Raw genomic sequence first — 22,305 nt, forward strand, 5'->3', positions numbered from 1 at the left:
AGACCCAGGGACACATGCAGGCTGTCCTTGTAGGACATGGACATTTCAGTTCTGTGCTAAGCTTTCGATGGAAGTGCAGAGCATATTCCTAATAACGTTCACTAGCAAACACATATGATCATTTCACCTGCAAGTTCTTTTCTTCTCTACATTTTTATCTTAGAGACCAACTTTGCCTATTAATATACAGTAAATTAGAAATGAACCTAGACGGGCGCGGTGGCGCATGCCTTTAGTCCCAGCACTCGGGAGGCAGAGGCAGGCGGATTGCTGTGAGTTCAAGGTCAGCCTGATCTACAAAGTGAGTCCAGGACAGCCAAGGCTACACAGAGAAACCCTGTCTCAAAAAGCAACACAAAATATAAAAATGAAATATTAGTTTCTATTAAAATTGGTTTAATAGCAACTTATTTATAATGATAATTTAACTAATAGTTTACTGAAACTAAACCATTTCTCTAGACGGTACAATAGAAATAAGAATTTATCAGCCCATATATTTTGTTATAAGAAAGTTGAGAAATGAATCAAATTTAAGGGAAAAATTCTGAACAATTATTAATTATCTTTAAAAATAAAATATTTTAGTTACTATACATGTTTATACTTTGCCTATTAACAATATATATGTATATGTTATACATATATATATTTAGAAAATGCCATTAAATATTCCTAGAAGGGCCTTCATTTCTTCAGCTGCATCATCAGGATAATACTTACTGGAGGGAAAAAGCAAACAGGAATTAATTTTTTGTAAACCAGCTTATTTTAATATACAGAGTAAATAATGTAACATTACAGTATAGTTAAACTTGAAGTTTGCTGTGAGGTTAATATAGCAAACACACTGAGCATAGTAATCTGTCTGTGGGTAAAAACAATAGACTGTAACCTGTAAAGGGTAAGGAACAAATCTCTGAATTATTTCTTTAAATATACTTGGATGTGATGCTGTTTAATAAAGCATGAGCAAGTGTCTAAGCTGGGGCTCTCTAAGGAGGGAGAAACTGCTGCAGAGGTTCCTTTTAAGAACCGCCACCGCTGAGTGGCGCGTGAGATCTGGCTCTCACACGAACTCTGGTGACCACGTCCCCTGGATGGGGAGGCCTGGCGGCACTCAGGGAAGGATAGCAAGTTACCAAGAAGCGACTTGATACTCTAAGAGCATATATAGGGGGAGGAGGTCTCCCTCAATCACAGACATAGGGGAGGGGAGTAGGGGGGAAGAGGGAGGGAGGGAGGAATAGGAGGAAACAAGGGAAGGGCTAACAATTTAGATGTAATATGAATAAATTAATAAAAATTTTTTTAAAAGAAAGAAAGGGAAAAAAAAAAAAAAAAAAAAAAGAACGGCCAGCTAGGGAAGGTGCTAGTTAGTTTATTATGACTGTGACACTGAGCCTGCTGCAGTGTGAATCAGCCGACGGGCTAGGCCACAACGTGAACTTCTAACAGCTGATTTCACTTGTATTTCTCCAGAGACATTACAGTTTATACTGTCAATACAACATACTGCACTCAAATCAGTAAAAGCACCTTTATCAACACAATGTTTCATAATTAATAGCAATAAATGTAAGTGTAAAATTAGTATGCCTAAAGTTATTGGCTTTAATGATCCTTGGTTCTCAGGAGATCTAAAATTTCTGCGCTTTTAGTAAATAAAAGGTTTTGTTCCTGGTCTTTAAAATGAACAAAGGAGGCTCTGGAGGAACAGCTCAATACTTATGCGCATGTACTGCTCTTCCAGAGGACCTGAGTGCAGTGCCAGCGCCACAGCAGACGGTTCACCACTGCCTGTAAGCCTAGCTCCAGAAGGTCCTGACTCCTGCACGCACATGCAAATACCTATGTGGGCTTTGAATTTTTGCAAACCTACTATATTTGGGGTTCTTTAATATTTGTACTTTCCTACCTCCATTCCAGCCTACCTACCCTAGATAGGATGCCTACACACATAGAGAACAGACAGACAGACAGATAGACACACATACACACACAGAGACAGACAGACAGACAGATAGACACACATACACACACAGAGACAGACAGGCAGACACACACAGAGAGATACACACAGAGACAGACAGACAGACACACACACACACACACACACACACACACACAGATACAGAGACACACAGACATACTTAGATACATACACACACAAACACAATTAAAAATAAATCTTTAAAATGAACCAAAAATTATGCTGAATATTCTTGTAAAATTTTTTGCTAGTTAAGTCTTGAAATGTAATTAAAGAGTTCTTACCTAAGATCAATGTCCTTTTTAGAGCCACTGTTTCCAATAAAAATATCCACTTCCTTAAACTTGGGAGACTGTGGTGTTTTCTTAGCACTAGTAAAGCACACCCTCTCAATCACGGGAGAGAGAGGCAGCTGTCTTCGCTCTTGTAAACTGACCTATATTTAATGTAAAAAACAAAACAAAACAAAACAAAACCCAGCAATCACTGCGAGTTAAGTATTTAAGCAAAATTTTAAATAAAAACAAAAAGTACATGGCTTACCAGACTTGCATTTGCAGCTTGTTGAGGTAATTCTACCACAGAGGATGGCTCACACTTGGACATGGCACAGTCTGACATATAAACATCTTGCTTCTTGTGTGATGAAACAAAACTAAAAATTAAATCAATTACTTATGAAATATGACAAACAAGAAAGACAAACATCTACATTAATAATTATTCTGTGAAGAATATTATATTTATTACAAAAGTTGATATTGCTTACTGCACTCATAGAAGAACATGGAAGATTTGAGACAGGGTCTCACTATGTAACTGGCTGCCTTGGAAGTCACTGTGTATACAGGTCAGGCTAGCCTCAACTCAGAGATCTCCCTGCCTCTGCCTCCCAAGTGCTGAGACCACATCTGGCTATTTTCTTTCCTTAAAAACAAACCCAATTTACATATTACAGATTAGAGTCTTTTTTTTTTTTTTTTTTTTTTGAGACAAGGTTTCACTGTGTAGTCTTGGTGTCCTGGACTCACTTTGTAGACCAGGCTGGCCTCGAACTCACAGCGATCCACCTGCCTCTGCCTCCCGAGTGCTGGGATTAAAGGCGTGCACCACTACCACCCGGCCTAGAGTCTTATTTAAGAAATAATCATTCAACAATTTTCTTTAAGATTTTCTATAACTCACAAACCTATAGATCTTTTCTAAACTCTCATTGCTTAACCTTTAGCCTGTGTGTATTCTGGATTCACACAGTTACCACCTTCCTTCACACAACTACATACAAGTCTTCATAACTTTTTATTAAATTCATACATTAGAACACAGTTATTGCTTACTACTATATGCCATATACTCTGCTAGGAGCTTGATATAAAGTGGCAGGCAAGCCATCAGTGAGCTATCATCTTACACGGGAGCAGGCCACCTGGCTGATAAAGTGCCTGCCTTGAAGGCACTTGGGGCTGAAGCTTGTGAGAAAATGCTCTGAGTAATGTCATGGAAAGTAACAGTGCGGAGACTTACGCCTGTTTTTAAAGATGGCCATCAATCCTTTCTGAGTGAACGACAATTGAGATGCCATTTAGAGGCTGAGATTGATAGCTGTGTAAAGAGGAAGGAGCAGTGGAGGGTAGGAAAGTCAGGTACACTGACCAGAGCTTTTAAGTTTTGATTAGGAAACGTTCTATATGCATGGACGAGAGGAAAGACAGTGCAGGGAGCAGCAGAGCACAGGCAGCTCCCCGCATGCCGTGGCCGCTTCCATGGAGCAACTGCTGACAGGGCTTTTCATGGGCTTCTTGTGAGCAGACATTTTAAAAAACATTTATCTTCTAAACTATTCCAATTATTCGTAGTTTTTAAAATTCAAGGTGCAGAAAACTTTTTTTTCTTTTCCTACCTACAGCTTTGTTTCCTTTTGCTGCGTACATCTGTTTATTCTACTTACTCAGACTTAGAATCAATAAATGAAAAGGAATAAAAGCTGTGGGAGCCAGGTGTGGCCGTGCACGTCTTTAATCCCAGCACGTGGGAGGCAGAGGCAGGTGGATCGCTGTGAGTTTGAGGCCAGCCTGGTCTACAAAGTGAGTCCAGGACAGCCAAGGTTACACAGAGAAACCCTGTCTTGGAAAAAAAAAATCTGTTAATGGCCTAGGCGATCATAGCCCAGAGCATCTTGGGGTGGATGAGCCCCCGCTCAGTGGAGCTGCCCTGACAGGTCTGTGTGAGGGACTGGCTAGTGATGAGAACAGTGGCCTCAGGCCTGACGACAGGACAATGGAGCCACACGTGAACAATCTGCCTGTGTCTGCAGTTCTCTGGGATCTGTGGTTCTGCCCTACTGATGCTCACACTGGTAAGTGATTACTTATGTAAAACACTGACCACCAAGGAAAGGGCTGTCAGCATTTCTTGTCTTTTGGCCAAAATTCTTCCCCCATTTTGATTTCTAATCAAGTCCACTTCGGCAAAATCTGTTTGAAATGGAATATTTCTAGGATGATTTTTCTCTTTTCCAAATCTGTGGTTCCTGTATTCTCCATATACCACAAAACAGCAGTGCAGGGCAGAGGGACACTGTCTCTGAAACACTACATTTGTTCTCTGCAGCAATACGTGTTAGTTGATATGAAGGAAGAATAAAGATACGAAGAACTGAAAAATCACAATGCCTTGATTAAATATCTTAAGGAAAAAAAATCTCCATATATCTAGCTGTTTTGAATTCTCTCTCTTCCTCTACTGTCAGACTTCATTATCAAATTGAAAAGATGATCTCTGAGATTGTGTGTGTGTGTGTGTGTGTGTGTGTGTGTATGTGAGCATGTGTGTGCATGAATGTAGGTCAAAGGACAAATTGTGGAAGTTTTCTCCCTCCTTCCAGTGTGTGGATCCCAAGGCCACACCCAGGTCATCTGGCTTGGTGGAAAGTGCCTTTACGCAGTCAGCCATCTCACAGGCACATCTCTGAGACATGTGAAAAATCCAACTCTAACCTTTTCCCCATTACCTCTGCCCACATTAGTGCTTACCTTGTTTTGCCTTTCCTTTTAGATTTTATTGTATGTGCATTGGTGTTTTGCCTGCATGTATGTCTGTGGGAGGGTATCCGATCTTGGAGTTACAGACAGTTGTGAGCTGCCATGTGGATGCTGAGAATTGAACCTGGGTCCTTTGGAAAAGGAGTCAGTGCTCTTAACCGCTGAGCCATCTCTCCAGCCCCTGTTCTGTCCTTCTTATTGGTCACAAGACCTCTCATGTGCCTACCCTTTATGATTCACTCTATCTATTATTGCTGCAAAAAATCTTTTATGATTAGATTGAATGTCTGCACCGTCTTTGTGGAGGTGAACCACTGCAGACCCCTAAGCTAACTGTGGTCTACAGAGAGAGCTGTTGCTGTTCTTTGATAGAGGCCAAGTATATTAATTTCTTTGAACTAGATGTCAAAATTTAAAAATTATGAAATATCACACTCCTAAGTCACAATATCTGCCACCACTGAACTTGTATTTCATAGGCAGCAGTAAGTACTGGGCTGAACAGCGGTTTTCCCCTACTGACATAGTCCATGCTTAGCCTTTGCTCCCTAAATCCTGGAGGCTCTGGAATTTGTGAGTCTTGCCCTACTAGATGTAGTACTCATTATGGCATTTAAGGCCCTTACACTCGGATTCAGCAACTTCATCCTTACTTCGACGGCCAGTCGTTTAAAGCCTTGTGTCCTTTTGTTTAAAAAAAGACATTTAACCTAGAATGCCTACTCTGCTCTTTCTACTTGTTTGGAAAATCTGAAGTTCCTGGCTTCCACCCCAGACACCATGACTCTGGAGGGTTGGTGTGGGGATAGAACGCAGACCCTTAATAAGCACAGCTGGGTGCCTCTGGCGCGTGGTTTGACAGCAGCCCCTCCTGAAAGAGCCCTCTAATGTCAACAAGTCTAAGGTGGCCAACACAGTAACAATTCTCTGACATCTAGTGCCCTGAGCCAATCTCCAACTACAGTCCAAGGGGATAAAAGGTTCCAGGAATTGTAGACTGAAGTTCTGAAGCTTGCCTGTTTGAGGTTTCTCTGTGGAATTTGCTGCTTGACTTTTGGAAGGGCAGCTTACTTCTGCTGCGACTTGAACCACAAGTGTCTCCACGGCCTATGAGAAGAGAGAACATCTGAGGTGAAGGGCCAGCTGGCAGCTAATGGAGGTGCTGTATAGGTTCTATGAGGTGTCTCTAAGCAGGGCTGGTTAAGAAGTGGAAGGCGAGGAGGTGGGCGGAGGACAAAGGGCTTTCTGTAAGAGTGGGGACTGCGATCAGCTTCCCAAATGCTCACAGAAAGTCTGGGCATGACTTCACTGGCCAGTTGGTAAAGCCATAACGAAAACAAAAAATTTAAAAAGTTAAAGGAATGGATGTCCTAATTTGTTTTAATTGCTGTGATAGAACACCATAACCAAGAGTAACTTGGGAGGAAAGGGTGTATTTCAACTTACAGCTTAGCACTGTGAAGGGCAGTCGGGGCAGGGACCTGGGGCTGGGAACCAAAGCACAGACCATGGGGAACACTGCTTACTTGGTTGCTTCCCATAACCAATTCATTTTGCTTTTTTTTGTTTTGTTTTGTTTTCAAGACAGAGTTTCTCTGTGTAGCCTTGGCTGTCCTGGACTCGCTTTGTAGTCCAGGCTGGCCTTGAACTCACAGCGATCCACCTGCCTCTGCTTAGGTGTGCACCACCACGCCAGGCTTTTTTACATCACCCCAGGCCACCTTCCCAGGGAGGGCACTACCCACAGGAGGCTGGGCACTCCCAAGTCAATCATTAAGAAAACACCCCACAGGCTTGCCTTAGGACCAATCTGATGAAGGCTTTTTCTCAACTGGGGCTCCCCCCCTCTTCCTGGATGACTCTGGCTTATGCAAACTTGACAAAGAACTAACTTACACAATGGATCATTCTCAATTGTCAGAACTGACTTACATAGAGGAGATAAGTAAAAAAAGCTATGAAAATTATATTGTAAAACACATGAGTTATTTATTAGCCACTATGTCCAAAGGTTTTCAACTCACCACTATTGATTTATTTTTAAAATTTATGTATATGACCAAATTGAAATTTATTCAGTATTTTCAATGGTCTGAACATAATTATTTAAAACACTCTACACATGGGAGAAAAGACACTTACTGAAAGCAGTTTTCCCTGTGATAAAGCTATGCTCTCACAGGATTAGGTCATTTCAGAGAGTCAGCATACATGGACTTCCGGCTTTGAGGACACATCAGTAGTTTTGAGTGAGGGATTAGTAGTTGTCATGGTATAAGATGTGCCTATTACAGCTTTCCAGGCCTATTCTGTGTGAGGGATCAAGTCTTGGTCTTCCTGGGGAAAGTATGAGCTCTTCGGGATCTAAACACAGCAGCATTTAAGCTTCTAAGAGGTTCCTGTAGCTGCTGCTTCTGCTCTGATGTGTTTCAGACAGTCCTAGGTAGAGTGTATCAAGAAGTGATTGTGGGAAGAGCTGAGGAGCTGGCCTCTTCTGTCTGTCCACTTGGGGAGAGCATCCCCACTTTTTCCTCTAGTCAAATAACTACTAAGAGTCTTAAAGATGCATTTTAGCAAAGCAGAGCAGACATTATAACTGAAATGTCTATGGCTATGATTTGGGTTTTGCATGGTTTAAATACACCTCCAACACAGAAAGCAATAGTTCTTCTTCTTACTTAGTCTGTTTGTATCTAAAAAGTGAGGATCTCCATAGAAGTCAGGTCACTTCCTTCCCGTGTAAGCAGATGCCTATTTTATTTTTATTTTTAATTTTTTGGTTTTTCAAGACAGGGTTTCTCTGTGTAGCCTTGGCTGTCCTGGACTCACTTTGTAGACCAGGCTGGCCTCGAACTCACAGCGATCCTCCTGCCTCTGCCTCCCGAGTGCTGGGATTGAAGGCGTGCGACACCACACCTGGCTTCAGATGCCTATTCTTAAGAACATGGTGTGTGTGTCCTTCACAGAGTGGAGCCTAGTGACTCAGGATGGAGACCAGGACAGTCTGTTTAATGAGGAACAATTTAACAAGCAGTCTGCGTTTAAACAGGACCTTTAACAAGAGATAGGAGGGCTGCAGAGATGGCCCAATGGCTGAGAGCACTTGCTGCTCCTCCAGAGGACCCTGGTTTGACTCCAAGAACCCACAGGCAGCCGTTCCATCTATAACCCCAGTTCCAGAGGATCACATGCCCTCTTCCGGCCTCTATGCATGCATGTGTTACACAGCATATAGGCAAAATACTCATATTACAAGGTTAAAATAATTTTTAAAAAATTTAAAAAGAGAGATGGAAATGAGATAGGAAAAACCACCTTATTTCTCATATCATCACCAGGAAACAACCTTGGCCTTTGCCCTCAGAGGGAAAGATACTCTTTATGGAGGAGGCACTTCTTTTTTATTTTATTTTATTTTTTATTTTTTTTTTAGCTTTGTGAAAACTTAAAATCTTACTTAAACAAACACATATGAAAAAGTAAAAAATAAAGGTCTCAGGGACCAAAATAAATGTTCAAAGAATTTCTAATGAAATTGCTTTATGCAAACATACAGTTTTACCTGGTACAGCTGTCTGCTCTGCATCAGCTGAAAAGCTCATCACTTCTATTAAGCTTTCATCATCAAAGTCATCCCAAACTTCATCTCCCAGCTCAAAGTTCACATTCAGAACTCCTGAAGACTTGCTTTCATCTGCAGCACTGCGGTTTCCAGGAGCATTAGCGTGCCTGCCGAGCATCACTGTTTCAGGGGGCTTTCCATTTGATGTTGTACAATAGTCCCATCCAGGAAAATCTGTGATGTGTGTACAAGCGTGTAGGTTGCTGAAGCATAAACATTGCTCTGAGCTGTGACAGACATCCTTCCTCTGGTGTGCACATATATTTGAGCAGCAATTTTCAACAGCGCCCATTGAGCGTTGAGCACTGACGGGTGTCTTGTTCAGACAATTCTATTTACTGGGTCACATGTTCTGATAGGCTCAATAAATTTAATTTTTATCATCCTTATCATTGAGTGTGCGTGTTGTGCGTGAGGGTGCATATACCCCAGAGCACTGGTGGAAGGCAGAGCACAACTCTGTGGAGTCAGTTTTCTCCTTCTACTTCTATGCGTATCCTAAGGACTGAACTTAGGTCTCTAGACTTGCCACAAGCTTCTTCACCCACTAAACCATCTGGCCAGCCTCATAATTTTTTTTTTTTGGGTTTTCAAGACAAGGTCTCTCTGTGTAGCCTTGACTGTCCTGAACTTGCGTTGTAGACCAAGCTGGCCTCGAACTCAGAGACCCGCCTGCCTTTGCCTCCCAAGTGCTGCCATGCCTGGTCAGCCCCATAATTTTAATGAATTTTAATTCCCACTGTAAATAACTTTGAGGCATCCCACTCTACAATATTTTCCTATACTGAAAACATACAGTAGATTAGGAAGTTTTTGTTTTTCAGCATTATCATCTTTGTTTTTAATATAGTTTATTTGACTGGAATTTGTTTTAAATTATCATAAAATGTTTAGTATAAAATTTATTAGCTTTTTAGCAGTGTTTGAAAGATTTCTGAAAATTTTAACGAGACCTTCTTGTAAGGCAGTGTGAGCCTGAAGCAGTGTGCCGCTCCGTCCTCCTCACCTGAGTAGGCCGCCCTCTTCCTACTGCACGTGCCCCTTGTGCCTCCAGCTACAGCTTACCTTTATACAGTAGGACTGAAGACAGAACAGTGTTAAATGCCATGGAAATACAGTGAAAAGGACAACTAGAGTAGAAGAGACTCCTCTAAGATGGAGAACGTGCAAACAGCAGTCCCAGCTTGCTAGAGCTGTGGCCGTGGTGCAGTGAGATGCTCTATGAAGAGCCACAGACAAGGAGCAGGAGCGGCCACAGCAGCCAGGAGCCATCGGGAGCTGGGAGCACAGGGCACGAGAAAGACGACCCACTGGAGCTGCACAGCAGACACGTGTCAGACCACGCCAAATCTGTCACCTTAAGATCTTTCTGTTAGCCAAGCACGGTGACACACACCTGCAATCCTGGCACTCAGGAGGCAGAGGCAGGTGAATCTGTGAGTTCAAGGACAGCCTGGTTTACAGAGTGAGTCCAGGACAGCCAGAGCTACAAAAAGAAACCTTTTCTTGAAAAACAAAACAAACAAAAAACAACAAAAAGCCCTTTGTCTTCTCATCAGCAAAAGCCAGGCGCTGAAGATGCTCTCCCTGCAGGCTGCACGGCCAGGTGCTGCTGGTCCTGGGGACACTGATGGCCTGGAGAGTGAGAGCCTGAAGCAGGGAGAGCGACAGAGCTGTGGAGAGAATGAGAGGAAGTGGTGGCTGAGCCTGAGGATCAGTAACAACGGGAGCTGAAATGACAAAGGCAGGCGTGCTGCACGGTACAAACGCTTAGGGTGTTTAGAATCATCCTTCCTCTGCTCAGAAGATCCTCACACTGACCTGAGAAAGAGAAGGAAGGGAACGCAGCACCAAGAAGAGCAGAGTGCAGGTGTGGGCGCTGCTGACCCTGCGGCAGCTACGTCCAGGACGGCGGCCATAGGAGTGGATCTGTACTTAGAAAAGACAGACTGAGACGTCATCAGGAGTTAGCTGGGTGTCTAAGATGTGGCTTAGGAGGCATTGTGTGTACAAGTTCTGCAGGAAAAAGAATAAAGAGAGAGGAGCAAGAAGCACCATGGAGCTGAGCAGCTAAGCCACTAAAGCACCCGAGGAAGAGCAGCCTCAAAGCAGTGAAGAAGAACCGGACTCCGGAAGGAAGTGCGTGTGAAATGCTCTCTCACCACCTTTTAGCTGGATTTGCCAAAGCACGACACAGACATAGAGAGCACAGGGCTCTGTCGCTGTCTCTCTGGCATGCCGAGCTCTCTGTTAGCAGAAGCACCCTTCTTTCCTCTGTCCTGACAGCCACTGCCCATGGTCCCCTGCCTTCCCCGGGGCCACTGCCCATGGTCCCCTGCCTTCCCCGGGGCCACTGCCCATGGTCCCCTGCCTTCCCCAGGGCCACTGCCCATGGTCCCCTGCCTTCCCCGGGGCCACTGCCCATGGTCCCCTGCCTTCCCCGGGGCCACTGCCCATGGTCCCCTGCCTTCCCCGGGGCCACTGCCCATGGTCCCCTGCCTTCCCCGGGCCACTGCCCATGGTCCCCTGCCTTCCCCGGGCCACTGCCCATGGTCCCCTGCCTTCCCCAGGGCCACTGCCCACTGTTCCCTGCCTTCCCCGGGGCCACTGCCCATGGTCCCCTGCCTTCCCCGGGGCCACTGCCCATGGTCCCCTGCCTTCCCCGGGGCCACTGCCCATGGTCCCCTGCCTTCCCCGGGGCCACTGCCCATGGTCCCCTGCCTTCAGGCCCCCTGCCTTCCCCGGGGCCACTGCCCACCGTTCCCTGCCTTCCTCGGGGCTACAGCCATAGAGATCTATCCAAGATGAACACGTTACTCAAAATAGACTACTTAGAATGAATTCAGGTCTGTATAGCTACAAGTGAAAACTATCTTTTTCTATTGAGCTTGTTAAACTGAAAAGATGGAAATTTTGGAGGACTTGTTATGTGAAGAAGCCTGTTTAACAAGTGAAGCAATTATCAATACACACAGCTAAAAGATTGAGAGGCCACCAGAGATGTGATGAGATCATTTGCGTGCCTGGATTTAGGCAAGATTAAAGCCAGCTGCCTACATGGATGTCCAGTTTATATGGAGATAAGCACTTACCGTTGTGTGCGTAGGTCCCTTTGTGTAGCATCTCAAGTCACTTATCACCACAGAGCTCACGGTTAGCGAGAAGGAAGCTAGATGCGGCTGAGGAAGGCAACGGCTTAAGCATGTTTATGTGCTAAGAGGAAAAGGCCAACAGAAAGCAGAGAGCAACCTGGGTGTCAGAGGAAGGACAACAGGCTGGACGGCAGGTGGATTCCAAGCAGACAGGGGTGTTACACAGAGAGACCTTGTCTCAAGAACAAACCAAAACCAACAAAGTAGACAATGACAATACTGGATGGAGGAGAGGAATAGCTGTGCTTTTAAATTCCCAGAGAAGGCAAGATGAAATAGAATTCAAATTAAGCTTTGAATAAAAAAATAATTCTTTGGAGACTAATTGAGGGTTAATGATAGATGCACAATCAGAGAAACACATCAGCTGGGTGAGGGGATGAGACGGCAGGGGTCTGGAGAGCTCATGTGCTGCAAGTTCAACACTCAATTTTCTACTGATAACTAGAAGTCATTTCATTTTCTAGAAATGGCATTGGACCGGGAACCAGGAGATATGGAATCTATTTCTGGCTCGACCATTAATTAGGTATGTGATTTTGGGCAAGTCATTTAATCTCTTGGAATCTTGGCTTCCTTTACTGTAAAATGAGAAATTGCACAAAGGTCCCTTCCAAATTAAATTTTATGATTCAAAATGCTTTCTCATATAATTTCTAATACTTTTTTCTTTCTCTTTTTGTGAAACTGGAATACAGATAATAAAATTGTTATGCTTTTCTTAGAACATTATCAATACTTAACATATGTTTTGACAATAAAGACTAAAATATGAAAATTATAGTAAGCATACTTAATTACCACCATTAATAACACTAGCTATTACTTTATGAGCTTTATAAGCATTGTGTCATTCAATCTAAAATCTAAAGTCATCAGGTAAGAAAACTGAGATGAAGTGGTAAGTACACCCTGAGGTTAAGAGAAGGGCAGACCTGGAGAGGCTGTCTCTAGGCCCTGTCAGGGTCACTGTCACACAAGGCTCCTTCCTTAACATGAAGGGAGACAGGGAGGGAGGGAGGGAGACAGGGAGGGAGGGAGACAGGGAGGGAGGGAGGGAGACAGGGAGGGAGGGAGACAGGGAGGGAGGCAGGGAGGGAGGGGGGGAGGGAGGGAGGGAGGAAGACAGAGTGGCTCATTCAGCACAGCAAGGACGCAGATATCACTGAGGTTAAGGCTGTAGCTGAGGCTTTGGCCTCACTGTAGGCTGGAGTCTAGGTAACGACAGGAAGTGGCAATGGGAACTGTGAGCGCACAAGGAAGCAGTCAGAGGGAAGCGTGGCTGGTGCAGGAAGAGAAGAGGTAGCGCAGCAGCGTAAGGAAGAAACAAGCCCGGGCTGTGGGTTTAACAAACACTAAAAGTAAAAGGCTGAAAATGTTAAACTTCCTGTTTTGTGATAATTAGTAGGTAAATTAGCTGATTGTTCAGTAGTATTAGAAACGTGTCTGCTCTCACACTGGGCCTAGTGGTCTCATGAGGGCGGCACACCCTCCTGTCCATCTAGTTAGTTATGCATCTGTTTGTTTACTTTGACATGTTGGGGTCAAGTCTGGATGTTGCTAGACACGCACTGTACCACTGAGCTGCTTATCCACCTACCTAGGGTCTCAGACTGTGACCAAAGGAAGCAGAGCAACAAGAGGAAGCCAACGGCAAATGTAAAGTGTTTTCAGGCAACTCCAAAGCTCGCCATTTAATTTACATTTACAAACAGCCACGTGAACAAACAGCACACAGAGCAGGGCTATTTCTCATCATTTCAATGCATCGTGCTGTTAGCAGCATGAACCGTGGCAACAGCACTAATAACATGAGGCTGCAGAGCAGCGCTGAGGAGCGTGTGCGTTCTGCCGCAGTCTCGGTAGCAGGCACAGAGACTGGAAGGGCTCTGAGCCTCTCACACTAGCTTATATCCTCGTGCTATCTAGAGACTGAAGAACGGGAGAGGCACTAATGGTAAATTATTTTGGTACTTCATTTTAATATTCTTTATACTTATCTATTTACCTGTGCCTAAGTGTGTGTCGTGTGCCATGGTGTGTGTGTGGAGGTCAAAGGACACACGCAGACCTGAAGCCTCTCCTCCACCAAGTGAGCTCTGGACCTAGGTCACCAGGCTTGGCAACAGGCACCTTTACCCACGAGGCCGTCTCACTGGGCCTGAAGACTGAGACCAGAAGCAGTTAAACGATTTCCCAGGGTCACACGAGTGTGTAAAACTGCACCCATCCTAGAGCCCTACAGCACTGACATTCGGAAGATAGTCATCATTTGAGACTTTGTTCGTAGGAGAATGTCTAGCTTCCCAGTTCCTCCTCACATCTAGAGATGGTTCTTTACCCTAAAAAAATCTTTGGCACATAGACAGGCCTGTAACCCCAGCAGCCAGGGCACAGGCGGATCGCTGTGAGTTTGAGGCCAGCCTGGGCTACAAAGCAAGTCTAGGACAGCCAGGGCTACACAGAGAGACCTGTCTTGAAAAACAAACAAACAAACAAACACCTGCCACAGAGCAAGACAACTTGAAATAACCTAAGAATTTGAAATTGGTTCTATGACCCAAGAGAAAACTGTTGCCAATTAATATTTGTAATCCTTTTAGATGCTGGGTTTTCAATTAAATGGCTTGTTAACCTTAGTAATATCAAACTCCCTTGCAAGTCAGTAGCATAGCAATTTACCTTTGCCACAATATTCATATGGTGCTGGCTGAACTTTTCCATAGGTTTCATGCTGATCCCACTGTTCCAATATTGGCAATCCAGAGGTGCTTAAATATTCTGACCTTTATGAAGATAAAGAAAATAATAAAAAGGAGGATTAATAAATGGCCTCAGAAACTACTTATTCATATAAATAAGAAACATGGCTTATTTACTTGGTAATTCTGTGGTAAACTATAATCAGTTTGGGCAGCAAAGGGTAAAGACAAATGTTTGATGGAAGAGACCAATGTTGAGTCATCTTTACATGCCTCAGTGGACACCCGGCATCATCACACAGTCTTTAAACCTACTGCTAGTCAGGGAACAGAAGGGGAGCTCTCTTCAGGTCTGTGAGCTGGGCTTCTGACTGGTCAGCTCCTGCTCTATAATGCCTTCTAGCAGACAGAACTGACAGCTGAGGGGGATGGAGGGAGGAGCATCACCTTCTCCAGTGAGGCAGCACTGGTAAGCTGTTCGTGCTCCAGTAAATAGTCTCCCACCTGTGCTTCTTATTAACTGTCTTCTGCTTATCAACTGGGGACATGAGGCCAAGTTTTAGTAATAAAATTACATGAGCATCATACATTGAGGTACACACTACAATCTGAGTATCATACATTGAGGTACACACTACAATCTGAGCATCATACATTGAGGTACACACTACAATCTGAGCATCATACATTGAGGTACACACTACAACCTCAGCACCTGAGAAGTTAGTTAAGTCAACAGGGTTATGCGTGTGAGGCAGTCTGGACTAGATGATGAATTCAAGGCCAGCCTGGGTTACATATCAAGATACTGTCTCAAAACACCAAGCAGTGAATAAATGATATAAAATAGCGTAAGATAAAATTATTTATGAGCCAGGTTGTTATGAAGATCAAAAGATATACTGCACAAGCAAAATTTCACATTATAAAGTATCTTTCATATCTAAGGTATTGTTAGCACGGGGTGCCCAGCTGTACGAGGGGAGGTTAGACTGTGTAGCCAGCATGGGCTCCCTGTAAAGCACAGGACTTCCTTCCCTTAGAAAGCTGAGAACCAGGGAGCACATAAGGGAAAGAGGAGATCCACACAAATACTCAAATCCTTGTGACAGTGTTGTGATTTTCATTGAGTGGTCAGTGACTAGCCCTCTTGGATTGGTGGCTCTCTGGAGGACCAGCATTTAAATTAACACTTTACCTTAGATATTAACATTGTACTTATACCTTGATACACTGGAAAGGGAAGGCCTTGGAGTAAAACCAAACTCTTTAAGGTCTACGTTTTGATATTTGTTCATCTGTATCTGTTAATAAAAAAAAAATGTCAAGTTCAACTATCACCAAATAATAAAACCAAATAAACCAAATAATAAAATTACTGCTGGTAAAAAAAAAAAAAAAAAAAAAAAAGCCCAGAAATCAATGAATTAAGGGAGTCTTGGACAAGTTCTCAACTCAAGTATTCTTCTCAGGCCCTTCTTAAATGTAGACAGTTTTCGTGGTGTTTTTGTTTGCTTGTTTGTTTGTTTGTTTTAACTTATCGTCTCTTTTTGGTCTAAAAAGATCTTTTGCCTTCCATGGCTTACATGATCATCCTTCTAGGGGTGACTCTCAAGTTTATATTTCTCTTTCAGTTCACTTTCTCCTCTGGTTTGCAGTTATAGCTAACTGCCTGCAGGACAGCTTTATGTGGCTATCTTGCTTTTTGTGGTATTGGAAAAGGAACCCAGAATTTAAATGAGAATGCCCCCTTAGGCTCATGCACTTGAAGGCTTGGCCACCAGCTGGGGACCTTGCTGGAGGAGATCGACCACTGGAGGTAGGCTTTGAGTGGTTAAAGAACCCGCCATCTCAAGTTGCTCTCTCCGTTTCATATTTGCTGTTCAAGATGTGAGCCCTCAGCTTCTGCTCCAGCTGCCATGCCCACTGCCTGCTGCCACACCTCCCACCACCTCTCTGCTGCCACACCTCTCACCACCTCTCTCTGCTGCCACACCTCTCACCACCTCTCTCTGCTGCCACACCTCTCACCACCTCTCTGCTGCCACACCTCTCACCACCTCTCTGCTGCCACACCTCCCACCACCTCTCTCTGCTGCCACACCTCCCACCACCTCTCTGCTGCCACACCTCCCACCACCTCTCTCTGCTGCCACACCTCCCACCACCTCTCTCTGCTGCCACACCTCTCACCACCTCTCTCTGCTGCCACACCTCTCACCACCTCTCTCTGCTGCCACACCTCCCACCACCTCTCTGCTGCCACACCTCTCACCACCTCTCTGCTGCCACACCTCCCACCACCTCTCTCTGCTGCCACACCTCTCACCACCTCTCTCTGCTGCCACACCTCCCACCACCTCTCTGCTGCCACACCTCCCACCACCTCTCTCTGCTGCCACACCTCCCACCACCTCTCTCTGCTGCCACACCTCCCACCACCTCTCTGCTGCCACACCTCCCACCACCTCTCTCTGCTGCCACACCTCCCACCACCTCTCTGCTGCCACACCTCTCACCACCTCTCTGCTGCCACACCTCCCACCACCTCTCTCTGCTGCCACACCTCTCACCACCTCTCTCTGCTGCCACACCTCTCACCACCTCTCTCTGCTGCCACACCTCTCACCACCTCTCTGCTGCCACACCTCCCACCACCTCTCTCTGCTGCCACACCTCCCACCACCTCTCTCTGCTGCCACACCTCTCACCACCTCTCTCTGCTGCCACACCTCCCACCACCTCTCTCTGCTGCCACACCTCCCACCACCTCTCTGCTGCCACACCTCCCACCACCTCTCTGCTGCCACACCTCTCACCACCTCTCTGCTGCCACACCTCCCACCACCTCTCTGCTGCCACACCTCTCACCTCTCTGCTGCCACACCTCTCACCACCTCTCTGCTGCCACACCTCCCACCACCTCTCTCTGCTGCCACACCTCCCACCACCTCTCTGCTGCCACACCTCTCACCACCTCTCTGCTGCCACACCTCCCACCACCTCTCTGCTGCCACACCTCTCACCTCTCTGCTGCCACACCTCCCACCACCTCTCTCTGCTGCCACACCTCCCACCACCTCTCTGCTGCCACACCTCTCACCACCTCTCTCTGCTGCCACACCTCTCACCACCTCTCTGCTGCCACACCTCTCACCACCTCTCTCTGCTGCCACACCTCTCACCACCTCTCTGCTGCCACACCTCTCACCACCTCTCTCTGCTGCCACACCTCCCACCACCTCTCTGCTGCCACACCTCCCACCACCTCTCTCTGCTGCCACACCTCTCACCACCTCTCTGCTGCCACACCTCTCACCACCTCTCTCTGCTGCCACACCTCTCACCACCTCTCTCTGCTGCCACACCTCTCACCACCTCTCTCTGCTGCCACACCTCCCACCACCTCTCTGCTGCCACACCTCTCACCACCTCTCTCTGCTGCCACACCTCCCACCACCTCTCTGCTGCCACACCTCTCACCTCTCTGCTGCCACACCTCTCACCACCTCTCTCTGCTGCCACACCTCTCACCACCTATCTCTGCTGCCACACCTCTCACCACCTCTCTCTGCTGCCACACCTCTCACCCCTCTGCTGCCACACCTCTCACCACCTCTCTCTGCTGCCACACCTCTCACCACCTCTCTCTGCTGCCACACCTCTCACCACCTCTGCTGCCACACCTCTCACCACCTCTCTCTGCTGCCACACCTCTCACCCCTCTGCTGCCACACCTCTCACCACCTCTCTCTGCTGCCACACCTCTCACCACCTCTCTCTGCTGCCACACCTCTCACCACCTCTCTCTGCTGCCACACCTCTCACCACCTCTCTCTGCTGCCACACCTCTCACCACCTCTCTCTGCTGCCACACCTCTCACCACCTCTCTGCTGCCACACCTCCCACCACCTCTCTGCTGCCACACCTCTCACCACCTCTCTCTGCTGCCACACCTCTCACCACCTCTCTCTGCTGCCACACCTCTCACCACCTCTCTCTGCTGCCACACCTCTCACCACCTCTCTCTGCTGCCACACCTCCCACCACCTCTCTGCTGCCACACCTCTCACCTCTCTGCTGCCACACCTCCCACCACCTCTCTCTGCTGCCACACCTCCCACCACCTCTCTCTGCTGCCACACCTCCCACCACCTCTCTCTGCTGCCACACCTCCCACCACCTCTCTCTGCTGCCACACCTCCCACCACCTCTCTCTGCTGCCACACCTCTCACCTCTCTGCTGCCACACCTCCCACCACCTCTCTCTGCTGCCACACCTCCCACCACCTCTCTGCTGCCACACCTCTCACCACCTCTCTCTGCTGCCACACCTCCCACCACCTCTCTCTGCTGCCACACCTCCCACCACCTCTCTGCTGCCACACCTCCCACCACCTCTCTGCTGCCACACCTCCCACCACCTCTCTGCTGCCACACCTCCCACCACCTCTCTGCTGCCACACCTCCCACCACCTCTCTGCTGCCACACCTCTCACCACCTCTCTCTGCTGCCACACCTCCCACCACCTCTCTGCTGCCACACCTCCCACCACCTCTCTGCTGCCACACCTCCCACCACCTCTCTGCTGCCACACCTCCCACCACCTCTCTGCTGCCACACCTCTCACCACCTCTCTCTGCTGCCACACCTCTCACCTCTCTGCTGCCACCAAATCCTCCAGACCTTTAAAATTTAGTCCATCCATCTTCACCACTATTTGCTCTTTACTCAACTATAAATTCAATGAGGACTGAGACTAAATCTGTCTTACTTATCAGTATATTTTGGCTCACTGACATATCTTAATTCTAATAGGGCAGAAGAGGGAGAGGGGGGAGGATGGGAATGGGAGGATACAAATGAGGGGATAACATTCGGGATGTAGTCTGAATAAATTATAATAAATTAAAATTTTTAATTATAAAAAGATGGAAAGAAATAAGAATATGGAAGAAAAGTAGGAATGAAGAACAAAGGGAAAGAAAAAAGAAGGGAAGGAAGGAAAACATAAACTATCACATTTTTAAAAAATATTATTTTGATACAGGGTCTCTCTAGCCCTGGCTGTCCTAGAACTTGCTCTCTACACCAGCCTGGCCTCAGACTCAGGGATCCTCCGGCCTCTGTCGCCAGAGTGCTGGGATTAAAGGCGTGTGCCATCATGCCTGGCCTACAAAAATAATTTCTCAGATGCGGTGATCACTTTAAATCTCATGACTCTGTTTCCCAATGTTCCCTTTATTTAGTCTCACTACACTCTTTCATTATATAAAAGCCCTACCAAGAGGCTTTTCTAGGATATGAGAACTGGGTCTTAAGGAAAGTCTATTTGGGACTAGCCTACCAAGCAAGAGACACTCATTTCTTCATCACTTGGAAGGAAAGCTCTTGTTCATTTACATACTTAAGGGCAAGAATCCAAATTAACTTCAGAACTTCCCAGTCCAGCTCAAAGCCAAAACAGGGCAAGACTGTCCAGTTCCAACTGTTGCTGAGCGAAGTCACGCTCAGACTGTCCTTCCAGTTCCCTGACTTAAATAGTCACCAGACTAAGGGAGAAAGAGCTAGACAGTTATGTTCCAAAAATAGATTTACAGATGGATTATAAATAATGATCATATTCCTAGTCAAGTCGGTAAATAATTTTAAAAACACTGGATACCTATGTCCCTAAGTCTCCATCAGCTGCAGAACAAGGACAAACAAACTAACCTTGAGTCGTTTAGCTGGAGGAAGGGAAGAAACAGCATTTCTGCTTTTTAAGTCAGACAAATATGAAGACATTGCCAACTCCTTAACTTCTGGCTTCTGTGCAACTCCAATTTTACCTATTAAAAGAAATTATATTTTCTTTTCTTGTTGCTTTCTTCACTTCACAATCTTCCTGCCTCAGCCTCCCAAGTGCTGTATGATAAGATTTGACCAGGTGGCCAGTGGAATCTTAGATTTTTTTGTAGTATTCTTGTTTGTTTATTTTTGTTTTTATTATACTTTATTCACATTACACCCCAACTGTAATCTCCTCACTCTTATCTTCCTGTTCCCTCCCCCCTCCTTCACCCTGTTCCCCTCCCCTAGGCCTCTGCAGGCTTATCCAGAGGAGACCTGATTTTTGATTAAACAAAAAAAACCTAAATGTTTTCAAAGTGTCATATCTCACGTTTACTTTTTTCATGTTTTTTTTCCTCTACCACATAGGAAAACTATTTGGGTAGTTTTAAGTTGAATGACATAAATAGTATATGCAGAAAATTAATATATAATTATTATTGACTAAAGATGTTTTTAAAACTCATTTTTTATCTTTAGTTATGTGTGTGTGCATATGTGTTCACATGAGTGCAGGCACCCTTGGAGGCCAGAAGAGGGTGTTATGACCCCTGGAACTGAAGTTGTAGTCAACTGTGGGTGCCGGGAACTGAACTCTGGTCCTCTGCAAGAGCAGTACTAACCACTGAGCCACCTCTCCAGCCCACACTCCCCAAAGGTATTTCAAGTTTTAAGTAATCTTAACAGCACTCACAGCAGTCATGTCCACATGTATGTTTATTTTTACAATGATGATTACATTCTCGGTTCCCAGGCTTTTTGCAGGTAGCCATTCCTAAATTAACATGAAAATGAAATACATGTGTTATTACATCTACTATGATAAGTTTAATACAAATACTTTGAATCAACTCTTTTTTCTTAGGTAGCAGCAAGAACATGACTTTTGTGCTTCCTCCACTGTTAACCTACATAGCTAAAGGGGTGTCCCTAGCAACCGAGTCTGCCCGCTGCTAGCCCTTCCCGCTTCCACATGGAACATCTCTGTCTATCTACCTAAAAGCAGCTTTCAGTTTCTCTAATATAAGTTGAACCACACACAGCAGAATATCAATAACAAATTTTATCTTTTTGGAAGCGAGAGTTAAGATAGGGATTTAAGACCTTGTTCTGTACTTAAGGCTGACCATTTTCAAACAAGCAAATCTCACAGCATTTTGATGACATCCTGACTGGTTAGTAGATATGACATCATACGTACTTAGTGACATCATGCATACGTATGAACTACAAACAAATGCTTTAGGAACATAAAATTTGCTTCAAGAATTTAAAGAAAGGAAAGAATACTTCCAGTTTAGTGTCCTAAGCTATAACAACATCCACATGTATAATTTATCTATCATGTATATATAATGTCTACTATATGTAGGATTTGTGTTTTTTCTGCAGTACAAGGGATTAAGCCTAGGATTCTGTGCATGCTAAGTAAGCGCTCTAACCACTGAGCTGTGCATTTCCTCAGCCTGCTTTTCCTACAGTTTGTTTTGAAAAAGCATCTCACTAAGTCACCTGTGCTGGTCAAGAAGCCATGAGCCTCCTGCCTCAGTTCCCCAAGTAGAACTGCCACCAGGCATGCCAGATTCACTATGTTTTAAATACATTTTTCTTGCTCTTAGTTCTGACTAGCAGCACTGAAGAGGGAAAACTATTTAATTGGTCTTATAGGATAGTCAGGGTCTGGACAGGGGCAAGGTGAAGATACTACAGATACTACAGATATCTTGGACTACTATAGTCCAAGAGAGCAAACCACACACTGTGGAAACCTACACCTGCTTGCTTTTGCTAGAACACAAATTTTAAGTGACCTGGAAATACTAAAGAGCTTTGAAGTCTGTTACAAGCTTCCTTGGCCATTTTATTTTCAGTGTCACTGTTCAATCTTTCTCAAGCCACAGCCCAGCTAGATGCTTACATTATGTCTGTAGCCTCCTGGAATATATAGATGAGGCTTCTCA

At 45.5% G+C, this 22,305-nt stretch overlaps 1 protein-coding gene across 3 annotated transcripts in view; it reads right to left on the reverse strand.

Annotated features, from left to right (window-relative positions):
• Positions 1-471: 471 nt before the first annotated feature.
• HFM1 (helicase for meiosis 1) overlaps positions 472-22,305 on the reverse strand; it is an 87,265-nt gene continuing 65,431 nt past the window's right edge. For 2 of the 3 annotated variants that reach the window (XM_084759554.1, XM_084759555.1), the window contains exons 31-39: positions 21,039-21,119; positions 20,228-20,343; positions 15,735-15,814; positions 14,491-14,594; positions 8,597-8,830; positions 6,051-6,141; positions 2,537-2,648; positions 2,278-2,429; positions 472-722 (exon numbers count right to left, since the gene is read on the reverse strand). In XM_084759554.1, the coding sequence (XP_084615680.1) occupies positions 653-722; positions 2,278-2,429; positions 2,537-2,648; positions 6,051-6,141; positions 8,597-8,830; positions 14,491-14,594; positions 15,735-15,814; positions 20,228-20,343; positions 21,039-21,119 (1,040 nt within the window). In that variant the 3' untranslated portion in view covers positions 472-652. The remainder of the gene's footprint in view (positions 723-2,277; positions 2,430-2,536; positions 2,649-6,050; positions 6,142-8,596; positions 8,831-14,490; positions 14,595-15,734; positions 15,815-20,227; positions 20,344-21,038; positions 21,120-22,305) is intronic. The other variant, XM_084759556.1, reaches the window with a different exon arrangement.

This window comes from Acomys minous, assembly GCF_964271855.1.
Source record: "Acomys minous genome assembly, chromosome: 15".
NCBI lineage: Eukaryota > Metazoa > Chordata > Mammalia > Rodentia > Muridae > Acomys > Acomys minous.